The sequence below is a fragment of the Nerophis ophidion genome, linkage group LG14 (assembly GCF_033978795.1).
Source record: "Nerophis ophidion isolate RoL-2023_Sa linkage group LG14, RoL_Noph_v1.0, whole genome shotgun sequence".
In the NCBI taxonomy this organism is placed as follows: domain Eukaryota; kingdom Metazoa; phylum Chordata; class Actinopteri; order Syngnathiformes; family Syngnathidae; genus Nerophis; species Nerophis ophidion.
This window is the reverse complement of record NC_084624.1, coordinates 26,192,329-26,205,232: the sequence shown is the minus strand read 5'-3', so window position 1 is coordinate 26,205,232 and position 12,904 is coordinate 26,192,329. Positions and strand designations below refer to the sequence as shown.

At 39.7% G+C, this 12,904-nt stretch overlaps 1 protein-coding gene across 1 annotated transcript in view; it reads left to right on the top strand.

The window, feature by feature from the left end:
• phlpp1 (PH domain and leucine rich repeat protein phosphatase 1) overlaps positions 1-12,904 on the top strand; it is a 101,015-nt gene that overhangs the window by 71,813 nt on the left and 16,298 nt on the right. Inside the window, exon 4 of the mRNA XM_061920264.1 lies at positions 1,375-1,523. Coding sequence (XP_061776248.1) covers positions 1,375-1,523 — 149 coding nt within the window. The remainder of the gene's footprint in view (positions 1-1,374; positions 1,524-12,904) is intronic.

Sequence of the window (12,904 nt, the reverse complement as noted above, 5' to 3'; positions counted from 1 at the left end):
CACAACTTAACTCATGCATTGTGACGCGAATCGAAGCGTCCATTACTCCAGCAGAAAGACTGCTAAGTAACAATGGTGCTCATACTAATTAGTGACACGTTTTACACCAGGGGTGTCAAACTGGTTTTCACTGAGGGCCACATGGCAGTTATGGCTGCCATCAGAGGGGCGCGTGTAACAGTTAATAATGTGTGATTTTGCCTCTGGATTTCATTATTAATCATATAAATTGTTATAAGTAGACTGTTGATTTTACTTTAAAAACTTTACATTTATAACATGTTACTGTAAAATAGTCTTTTTTTTTTGTAATTTTTTTTTTTTTACAACATTTTACGGTAAATGGAAAAACAGTACCACTGTTTTTTGGGGCGGGGGTTACGGAAAAAGCTGCCAGCTTAGTTGCCAGAATTTCTGTGTTAAATTGACATTGTTTTTTACAACATTATATTGTTAATGGAAAACAGTAAAAGTTATTTTTTTATTCTGGCAATTTAGCTGCCAGTTTTTCTACGTAAAAACAAATGTACCGTCTATCCATTTACTGTACAGTAGTACACCATTAAAAACAACAACCGTAGATTTTACAGTCAATAACTGGCAGCTCAGTCAACAGAATTGTTAACGCGACCCCAAAAAGGACAAACGGTAGAAAATGGATGGATGGATGCTCCAAAGAACAACGTAAAATGTATTGTCATTTTTATTAATTTAATGGGTAGCTTGCTGTAAAGTTAAGTATTTTCATTTAGGCAAAAACATGATGGAAAGTATGGTAATATACTGTAATATTTCTTGCAATAATGGATACCATTCAAGTTTAAAAGGTATGCAATTTCAAGCAGTACATACATTTTTCTGTAAAAATTTAAAAAATCAATGAGTGAGAAAATATTAAGTAATCTATTGACACATCATTTCCAGGTGTTTACAGGACAGATAAAATGATGTGGCGAGCCAGCTCTGGCCCCCGGATCTGAGTTTGACACCTGTGTTTTTTTTTTTACAAAATATGGACTTGGTCACTGTGAATTTTACTCATGTGTGATAATAATCAGAGTAAATTTAGACTACTATACATGATGTGCACTGACTACTCCAAACTGCATCAAACTTTCATTTCTATAGTATTATCCTTCAAGGGTTGGCCAGGGAACCATTGATCCAATCACACTTTTAGCTAGAAACATGGTGATGCAATGTGCTCTTAGGTCAGGTAACTAACCTGCTGGAGTAACCCTGGCTACGCCGATAGGTCTAAGAAGATTGGCCACTTAGTGTCATTTGACCCTTTAGCCATAAGCTACACACACATAATCTTGTTTACCTGCCTGTGTCTTATTAACTGTGTGTCTCTGTGTTTATTGCGTCTAGATGGTGTCTCAAAGGATCAACTCAGTCGATCTGTCCTTCTGTAGCCTGGAGCAGCTTCCCCCCAACCTCTTCTACAGCCACGACCTCACCCATCTCAACCTCAAACACAACTTCCTGCCCGCCGACCACTGGCTACAGCAGCTGCAAAGGTACGACACCATTGCTAATGTCTAGCAGGACATAAAGTCACACTTGTTTGCATGCGTAGATATGATGAGATGGGCTATTGAATAGGTAGATTGTGACAAGAAGCAATATGGCACCTGGCAGGCCATGACAGACCAGTTTGAATCACTTAAGTGGCCCCTGCAGTTTGCACGCCAGAAATAAGCGGGGCCGCACAGAGCCCGAAGAGGCTAGCCAGGGCTGTGATGTACCAGACGCGGCCAAATGAGCCCAGAAGGCCAGAATCATCTGCAGGGAGGCTTTTAATGTCCCTGGCCCTTTTCGCTCCCTCTCCGTGGGCACCATCTGCTGCTTGCTTATTGCGGGGTCTAGATTAAAGCGCTACAGCCAAGACGTGTGTATATACACGATGTGGGCAATTGTGTGTTGCATGCAATAGCTTTGTGTGTGTGGGATTTTACAGACAGACAGAGCAATCTCCCTTGTATCCAACAAAAAATGTTTCTGTGGGCTACAGATAATGCAACAACAGGAATGAGTGGTTGTGCTCGTGTGATCTTACATGCCACCAGCCTGTGAGTCTGCTTGAGATAAAGTTGTGAATGAGTTGGAATGACAAATGCTTTTTCTTGGCCATTTATTTACATCTGCAACATGATGATGAATGGATGAAAGGGGTCTCAAAGGACTCATAGCGCCCAGATGACCAAAATTTCACGAAAAAGTTATCTTTTTTTGTTTTTGAAAACGAATCTACCCATTTCCCTTAACCCATCCAACAATCTATTTTCTACCGCTTGTCCCTTTCGGGGTGTCGGTGGGTGCTGGAGCCTATCCTTGGACAAGTCGCCACCTTATCGCAAGGCCAACACAGATAGACAGACAAAATTCACACACTCATGCCAATTTAGTGTTGCCAATCAACTTATTCCCAGGTGTATGAATTGATTAACGTGGACCCCGACTTAAACAAGTTGAAAAACTTATTCGGGTGTTACCATTTAGTGGTCAATTGTACGGAATATGTACTGTAGTGTGCAATCTACTAATAAAAGTATCAATCAATCAATCAATCAAAGCATGTCTTTGGATGTGGGGAGAAGCCGGAGTGCCCGGGGAGTACCTCCAAACTCTACACAGTTATGTCACCGTGCTGCCCATTTCCCATAATATAAATTAGTTTTTGAGTATTTTTTGTAGATAACTAAATGTACTTGGAACGCCCCCTTTCAATTGCCAGACTCGATATGTCACCCCCTCTTGGTGTGGCTTGATGTTTTTATGGCCCTAGTCCATGATTGCTTCAAAACTGATATTGTTATGACCAAAAAATATAAAGGAAAACATCAGTAGAAGAGAATACTATCGGCTTATCGTCTTTTTCTGAGCACCAGATCTGCACTTTTTTCTCTTTTTTTCTGCAGGTTCTGACTCAGTTTTTCTTCTTTCAGGGGTGCTCCTGATTTTTGGGATCACAGTTGGCTTGTTTTAAAAAAACAAAAACGTTTTCCACACAAACTCTGACCCTTCTTCTTTGAAGTCAATATCATTAAAATGATCACTGAAAATTATTTTCCTCTCCCTTGTTCCGTCCCATTTTGCAACTATTATATTTTATATTATATTTTCCTCATGTTCCCATCATTTAGAAATGTTTGCAGGCTGACCCCTTCTTTATTTGTATTGGTACGACCTGCAACGATGCCACCGGCAGACATATTTGATAGTTACTTTAAATTCTTAAATTATGCGCTAAAATAACATGATTCAAGATGAAGATGCGACCAAAACACATACTGTGCAAAATGAAATTTCCTCCAGTTGTCTGTGGGTGATGTCAGCAGGCTGATGCCGGCCCGCCAACATTTTGGAGAATAAAGTGGGCGTTCCAAACTTGTTAGAAGACGAGCCTAAAATCCTACTGTGTCTATACTACCTGTGGACACCATTTTGGGTCCAGACCTATGAAATAGAGACATGGCCAACAATATTGACACCCCTGCATTTCTGTCAGATAATGCACCACTTCTCCCAGAAAATTGTTGAAATGATAAATGCTTTGGTATTCACATGTTTTTTTAATTGTTTGCATTGGAACAACACAACCCCCCCTCCACACACACACACACACACACACACACACTGAAAAATAGTTTTATTCTAAGCATGTGATGCTCCTTTAATTTATCATTGACCTGTAGCAAGTTACGGGTGCTGGCAATATCGAAATCCCTCTTGCAGCCAGTTAAAAAAGAAAACAGTTGACTCAACCTTTGTGTTGTGTGTGCCACACTGAGCATGGAGAAAAGAAAGAAGAGCAAAGATCCCTCAGAAGATTTGAGAACCAAGATTCTGGAAAAGGATGGACAATCTAAAGGCTACAAGTCCATCTCCAGAGATCTAAATGTTCCTGTGTCAACTGTGCGCAGTGTCATCAGTAAGTTTAAAGCCCATGGCACTGTAGCTAACCTCCCTGGATGTGAAAGGAAGAGAAACGTTCATGAAAGACTGCAATAAAGGATTGTTAGCATTGTGGATCAAGAACCTTGAGCCACTTCTAAACAAATTCAAGCAGACCTGCAGACACACAGTACAACAGTGTCAGCTCGCATTATCCGTCGCCATCTCAATGAAAAGGTCCGCAATGTTGGAGACCGAGGAGGACCCTGCTGCTGACACAGAGATATAAAAAAAGCAAGACTAGAGTTTGCAAAAACTTAACTGAGGCAGCCGAAATCCTTCTGGGAGAACGTCCTGTGGACAGATGAGACTAAAATGGAGCTTATTGGTAAAGCACATAATTACACTGTTTACAGAAAACAAAATAAGGCCGCCAGTCAAACATGAAGATTCAATGATGTTTTGGGTTTGCTTTGTTGCTTCTGGTATCGGATGCCTTGACTGTGTACATGACACAATGAAATCTGAGGAGTACCAAAGAATTTTGGGGCATAATGTAGGGTCCAGTGTCAGAAAGCTGGGTCTCCGTCAGAGGTCATGGGTTTTCCAGCTGGACAACGACCCAAAGCATACTTCAAAAAGCACACAAAATGACTTAAGACAAAGCTCAGGAGAGTTCTGAAGGTGGCCATAAATGAGTCCAGATCTAAATCCTATAGAACATCTGTGGAGAGATCTAAAAACAGCAGTTGGGAGAAGGCACCGTTCAAATCTGAGAGACATGAAGGAGTTTGCAAAAGTAGAGTGGTCCAAATTTCCAGTAGCAAGGTGTAAGAAACTCATTGATAGTTACAGGAAGCAATTGATTTCAGTTATTTTTTCCAAAGGGTGCACACCCAAATATTGATTTGAGGGTGCCAATTATTTTATCCAGTCCATTTTTGGAGTTCTGTGTAAAATATCAGATTTTGCTTATGTGTGTAATTCCAATACAAACAAAATAAATAAACATGTGAATACCAAAACATTTGTGATTTCAGCAATTTTCTGGGAGAAGTGGTGCATTTTCTGACATAAATGCAGGGGTGCCAATATGTTTGGCCATGACTGAAAGTGCCTATGTTTTCAGCATTAGATGAGCCCTTTAAAACCTAAGTGAGATCCCCTAGTGGCCAAACATTGAAACATGGCCTTATTAAAACCAGAGTCGGCTCATCTTCATTTGACTCAGTGTTATACACAAGGAGGTCAGTAATGAGAAAGAGATATTAACAGAGGGTGGAGAGTGTAAGTTAAAACAGAACCTACTACTTTCTGGCCCTGTATGAATGTGTTTGGATAACGTTGTGAAGGTCTCTGTTTGCACGGAGTACAAATACAGGCAGTGTGTCTGTGACATCTAACATGGAGTCACAGTGCTTTTGTTATTCCTCCCAAGAGGAGAGTGAGGCGTTGAACCCCGCCTCATGCCATCTTTGCTCTGTGGCCAAATACCTACTGGTGGATCAGATATGCATAATCAGTTGTCTGGGAGACTAGCAGTTTCCTCTGGCATTAAACAGCTTTCCCAGCATGCATCTCTCTGCCTCTCTCACACTCTCTCCGAGACCGAGGTCATCCCTCACCGGCTGAAGCGCCGTGCAAATGTGTTTGGCCTGTTTATTTGCATATGTGGGTATACTTAAGCAAGTTGTGAAGCAGCTTCTGACACACGACTGGACATGATGAAGGGTGTTTATTTATAATAGGCTAAGAATTCAACGAGATCACGCCACTATTGTTAAACAGAACATCGTAAGTATTTGTACAGGGCTTACGACGGTATAGCTGGACAGCACTTTGAGAGCATAAATCCCCACCAAACTAGCCTAGTGCAGTAATTCCCTTCTGAGGAGATTTTTAACTTTCTATGTTCTTTGTCAGGCTTCTCCTCCAGTTGAACCTCTGCTACTCCTTTGGGAATTACGTGGTGTTCAGTCGCGGGGCAGCCCCGCTACGGGCGACTTCCTCTTTTGTTGTTTGGTCTGACTGGGGCCTTTGAGACAGTTTTTTTTCTTTATTTGGCTTCTGAAGACAGTTCTTCTGAATCTGAGACTCTGAGTCCGGTCCTCTAAGGAAAGATGATAACTTGCCAAAGTCACTGTTGAGCACAGTACCTATACTACCAATTTCCACTGCAAAGTACTGTGTAACATTTCTAGTACTTGGTCAGCATGCCCAGATGAAACATTATGTGCTATGTAAATACCTGCTGGTTTCTTATTGATCGGATTTGTCATTGCCAAATTGAATAATTTGGGTACACAGGGTCGCGGGTGGCGCTGGCGCCTATATCAGCTACAAGCGGGCGGAAGGCGGGGTACACCCTGGACAAGTCGCCACCTAATCGCAGGGCCAACACAGACAACATCCACACACACATTCACACACTAGGGCCAGTTTAGTGTTGCCAATCAACCTATCCCCAGGTGCATGTCTTTGGAAGTGGGAAAAAAGGGAATAAGCGGTAGAAAATGGATGGATGGATGGCTACACAGGGTATAAAAATAGCTTAACCTGTTGCTGTGCGTTAGCTTTGAATGTTTTGTACAACGCAATATCCACTTTGCTGCAGCGCTTCGTTTATTTGCTGCATCCAGTCTACTCCCAAAGAAAAATATTAGTCTCCAGTATGGTTGTACAGTATACCGGTACTAATAAAGTGTAACGGTACTCATGAATTGAAAACGGTACTATACTGGATTTGAAAAATACCGTTACTTTTTTTTACCCGCATGCTGCCATGCAGGGGTGACGTTCAGAGTGGAGGTGCATGTTTAGTGTGTCAGCGCGCACAAGGAGAAACAGTGAGGAGAAGAAAAATGGCAAATCAAGACAATTCTACTAGTTAAAAAAGAGAATGCGTGAAGCGAAATATAAAGGTATTTTGAGCTTCAAAACTATCAATAAAGATAATGCTTTAAACACGGAAGTGCCAATCTGCAAGCGCATTATTTAAAACATGCCTCACCAAAGGTGGCATGATTTAGGTATTACCACTTTTGCTTTAAACTTAGTTCAACCATTAAATAACAAGCAGTCAGATCGACAGATAATTTAGTTAAGTAGCTCCTCTGTTGTGCAAATACAGTTACGTAGACACGCACACAGTTGCTTGGTTTAATGACAAATATTAGCGGCGTTAAAACCCCCACGTAGCGTAAACTAATGCTTGTAAAATGACTGAATTTTGTAATAAATTGCTACAATTTGTGTTTTATCCTTAGTGTGTGTTTTACCTGCTACATGTCCTACCTGTGTAGTTTTAGCCATAATAGTGTTTTTAGTAATTAGAAATTATTGTATTTGTATATATATATCTGTGTTGGCCATGCAATGAGGTAATGACTTGTCCAGGGTGCACCTAAATCCCGCCCTAATGAAGCTGGGATAGGCTCCAGCCCTCTGTTACCCGGACAGGGACATGTGGTCAAAATGGAAACCATATCTCATAAAGCATAATGTCAATACATCTTTATATTATATTCTAACCTAATCCTAGATTATGCCAGACTATATGTAATATTAAAAATTGTAAATTGTGCTTTGAGCGCAACAAGAAAAGCCCAATGGATTTAATGCCTTTTAAGTTTTATTTTAATAAATTGTTCTTCAGGTGCAAAAAGAAACATTTCATATCATGAGTTTTTGTAAAAATTAAGCCAAAAATTAATTGTTTTTGTGGTCCCCTTTATTTTGAAATGTATCAAAACACCTATTTGTACTGGTACCAAAATATTAGTATTGGGACAACCCTAGTCTCCAGTATTGATGTAACGATAAATGGTATTAATGAAAACAACAAACATTACTGTCTTTTCCCAATAAAAAAACGGCATACCCCAATTCAAGCCTATATAAATACATTGCTGTCTGGGCAACTAAGCTATTTAGTTGTGCACAATGAACCTTCAAACTGTGCTTTCTTAGGACAGAGTGATTGTTTTATACTCAGAGGAATATAAGATGGAGGTGTTTTTATGGTGCCTTCACTAACCACTGAACAAAGTAGGGCACCACAACACCCACCAGAAATAATAAATAATAGTTTGTTTCATTTAGATAAATCTTTAAAAAAAAGATAAAAATAGTTAGACAAAAACATCAGTGAAGCATCAGAAACACACAACATGAAAAATAGTCAATTTTAACAGTGTGCATTTATTTTAGTTACTATAAACCAAATAACTTAGTCAAAATATTTCAGTGTGTCTAAGTACTTTTTAAGCACATTCAAAACTACTAATTTTGGTCACCTATGTGGATACCACGACTACATGAAAAAAATACTTTCTTACCTTTATTTGTGTTTCCTCATAAATTGAAGCAGTGGGGGAGGAGCTCCTCACTGTCTGGCCAATTACTTTGTCTTAATCAAAATAAGTATGTCCACCTCGCTGTGACGTCGCGACGTAGCAAACATAGCTCAAGCCAAAATGCATGAACATTATGATTTTTTTACCCTTTTTAAGTCCAAAATGTATCCTAGGTTACACCAGATATCCTTCCAGAACCATTCCTGGCAGGGAATTTAACCCTCACTTTCTGCTACGTTAGGCAGAAGCGTACACCATTACACCACAAGAGATTAACAGAAGAAAAGAGTGTGAAATGTTATAGGTCGCTCATAAATTCCATTGACATTTCCTACAATATTTTTGATTGCCATAGCACAATAGGGAATATGCACATTTGTTCCTACAAATAGAAGACTGCGGTTTTAAAAAAGACAGTTGGCAACCCTAATTTTGGTGTAGAAAACCATGTGTGATAATGCTCCAAAGCATTGAAACCTGTGCTTTTCTACACCAAAATTCAAGTATTTATTCTTCCTTTTCTACAGATTTTGGCGGGCTCTACCTTCCACATGTTTCATCCGATTCAAACCATTACAACTTCAAACTAAAGCCTATTCTGGTATTGCGGGCTTTCTTTTAAAAAATTCCAAGAATTCCAGGTTTTCCGGGACATTTTTCCCATTCAAAATGAATTGGCCATTTTTCAAACGCCCACCATTTCCACATTTTTCAACTGATTCAAACCATTCCACCTTCAACATATTCCACTCATCCCAGAAATTCAAACCATCAGTATTTTTTTTTTTTTCCTTTGTTCTGGCGACTACTCCTTCCACATTTTTCAACCCATTTCAACCGTTCTACTCTCAAGTTTTTCGTCTTAATCAGGACACAAAACTTAGTTGTTTTTTTAAATGGAAAAATCCAGGTTTTCCCGAAATTCCTGGAATTCCATAATACAATTTCTCAATTAAAAATTTCAACATTTCCCGACCAATTTGAAAAATTCCAACACCAATCATTTCAGCTCATTCAGAACATTCAAGTCTCTTAACATTTTCCCAAAAATTCCCGCTTTTCCCGAAATTCCCAAATGTCCATGAAATTCCAATTGAAATGAATGGGACATTTTTTCAATTCCCACACTTTTCTTCCGATTCAACTCGTTATTACTCCAAAAATATTAAGACTGTTCAAAATTGTGTGCTTTCCTTCAATATTTTTTTTTTAATTCCCGGATTTCCAAGAATTCACAGTTTTCAGGGACATTTGCCCCTTTAAAATAAAATGTCCATTTTTTAAACTTCCACTATTCGCACGTTTTTCAACCTATTCAAACCGTTGCACCTTCAACACATTCAACTCATCCAACTAACACTTTCCCACTCTTCAATATTCAAACAATTCTTCCATTCATACTACATTCTGTCAGCGTTTCGGTTCAACTTCGTTGAAGCATTCACACGCAATTCCTTCAGGAATTGCCTCATCTAGTTGTTATTGTTCATGTGTCTCTTGTTCTGTTGAATGCAGCAAATTCTCCCTATATTATTTTTAAATGTTCCCTTCACCAGGAGCTATTCTGCAGTCCCTCATAGAGCTCTGTCAAACTCATCCCTCTAATCCTGCTAACCGACAAACAGACTTTTAAGATCATAAACTCATCAGTGGCAGAGATGAAATCGTCAGCACAGCTTCAGACAGGCTCACACTAGGAGATGGCACGATAGGACAGACGAGTGGAGCAGGGGAGTGATATGAGCATTACTCAGCAGATTGCAGAGGGGGATTTTATGGGTGAATGACATGCACAAACACACAGGTTGCTTGCAGAAATCACTTGGCCACCTTAATCGATCACTCTGAACCTTTTTGGTTCACCTTGATGGTATGCATGTACAAACCCCGTTTCCATATGAGTTGGGAAATTGTGTTAGATGTATATATAAACAGAATACAATGATTTGGAAATCCTTTTCAACCCATATTCAATTGAATGCACTACAAAGTCAAGATATTAGATGTTCAAACTCATAAACTTTTTTTTTTTTTCCGCAAATACAACCCCCGTTTCCAAATGAGTTGGGAAATTATGTTAGATGTAAATACAAACGGAATACAATGATTCGCAAATCATTTTCAACCCATATTCAGTTGAATATGCTACAAAGACAACATATTTGATGTTCAAACTGATACACATTTTTTTTTTTTTTGCAAATAATCATTAACCTTAGAATTTGATGCCAACAACATGTGCCAAAGAATTTGGTAACGGTGGCAATAAATACTGATAAGGTTTGGGTATGCTCATCAAACACTTATATGGAATACCCCACAGGTGTTCAGGCTAATTGGGAACAGCTGGGTGCCGTGATTGGGTTTAAAAGCAGCTTCCTTGAAATGCTAAGAAATTCACAAACAAGGATGGGGTGAGGGTCAACACTTTGTAAGCAAATTGTCGAACAGTTTTAGAACAACATTTCTCAACGAGCTATTGCAAGGAATTTAGGGATTTTACCATATACGGTCTGTAAAATCATCAAAAACTTCAGAGAATCTGGAAAAATCACTGCACGTAAGCTATGATATTACGGACTTTTGATCCCTCAGGCGGTACTGCATCAAAAAACAAAATCAGTGTGTAAAGGATATCACCACATGGGCTCAGGATCACTTCATAAAACCACTGTCAGTAACTACAGTTGGTTGCTACATCTGTAAATGCAAGTTAAACTCTACTATGCAAAGCCAAACCCATTTATCAACAATATCCTGAAACGCCGCCGGCTTCTGAAGTGGAAAGGTGTTCTGTGGAGGACGTGGTGTCCTCCAGAACAAAGAGGAAAATAACCATTCGGATTGTTATAGGCGCAAAGTTCAAAAGCCAGCATCTGTGATGGTATGAGGGTGCATTAGTGCCCAAGGCATGGGTAATTTACACATCTGTGAAGGCACCATTAATGCTGAATAGTCCATACAGGTTTTGGAGCAACACATGTTGTCATCCAAGCAACGTTATCATGGACGCCCCTGCTTATTTCAGCAAGACAAGTGTTACAACAGCGTGGCCGCCTTCAGTCCAGACCTGTCTCCCATGGAAAATGTGTGACGCATTATGAAGCGTAAAATACGACAGCGGAGACCACGGACTGTTGAACGACTGAAGCTCTACATAAAACAAGAATGGGAAAGAATTCCACTTTCAAAGCTTCAATGATTAGTTTCCTCAGTTCCCAAACGTTTATTGAGTGTTGTTAAAAGAAAAGGTGATATAAGACAGTGGTGAAAATGCCCTTTCCAAACTTCTTTGGCACATGTTATTTATTTGCAAAGAAAAATAAAGTTTATGAGTTTGAACATCAAATATCTTGTCTTTGTAATGCATTCAATTGAATATGGGTTGAAAAGGATTTGCAAATCATTGTATTCCGTTTATATTTACATCTAACACAATTTCTCAACTCATATGGAAGCAGGGTTTGTAATAATTAACTTATAATTTCATGGCTGCAACACGTGCCAAAGTAGTCGGGAAAGGGCATGTTCACCACTGTGTTACATCACCTTGTCTTTTAACAACACTCAATAAACGTTTGGGAACTGAGGAAACTAATTGTTGAAGCTTTGAAAGTGGAATTCTTTCCATTCTTGTTTTATGTAGAGCTTCAGTCGTTCAACAGTCCAGGGTCTCCTTGTTGTATTTTACGCTTCCTAATGCGCCACACATTTTCTATGTGAGACAGGTCTGGCCTGCAGGCGGGCCAGGAAAGTACCCACACTCTTTTTTTACGAAGCCACGCTGTTGTAACACTTGTCTTGCTGAAATAAGCAGGGGCGTCCATGATAACGTTGCTTGGATGACAACATATGTTGCTCCAAAACCTGTATGGACCTTTCATCATTAATGTGTGTAATTGTATAATTTACCCATGTCTTGGGCACTAATACACCCCCACACCATCACAGATGCTGGCTTTTGAACTTTTCGCCTATAACAATCCAAATGGTTAGTTTCCTCTTTGTTCTGGAGGACACCCCGCCCTCTGTTTCCAAATATAATTTGAAATGTGGACTCGTCAGACCACAAAACACCTTTCCACTTTGCATCAGTCCATCTTAGGTGAGCTCGGGCCCAGCCGAGCCAGGGGCCTTTCAGGATATTGTTGATAAATGGCTTTGGCTTTGCACAGTAGAGTTTTAACTTGCACTTACAGATGTAGCGACCAACTGTTGTTACTGACAGTGGTTTTATGAAGTGTTCCTGAGCCCATTTGGTGTTATTCTTTACACACTGATGTCGGTTTTTGATGCAGTACTGCCTGGGGGATCAAAAGTCCGTAAAATTATTGCATACGTGCAGTGATTTCTCCAGATTCTCTGAACTTACCATCTACGGGCTGTAGATGGTAAAATCCCTAAATTCCTTGCAATAGCTTGTTGAGAAATGTTGTTCTAAAACTATTTGACAATTTGCTTACAAAGTGGTGACCCTCACCACATCCTTGTTTGTGAATTACTTAGCATTTCATGTAAGCTGCTTTTATACCCAAGCATGGCACCCAACTGTTCCCAATTACCCTGCACACCTGTGGGATGTTCCATATAAGTGTTTGATGAGTATTCCTCAACTTTATCAGTATTTTTTGCCACCTTTCCCAACTTCT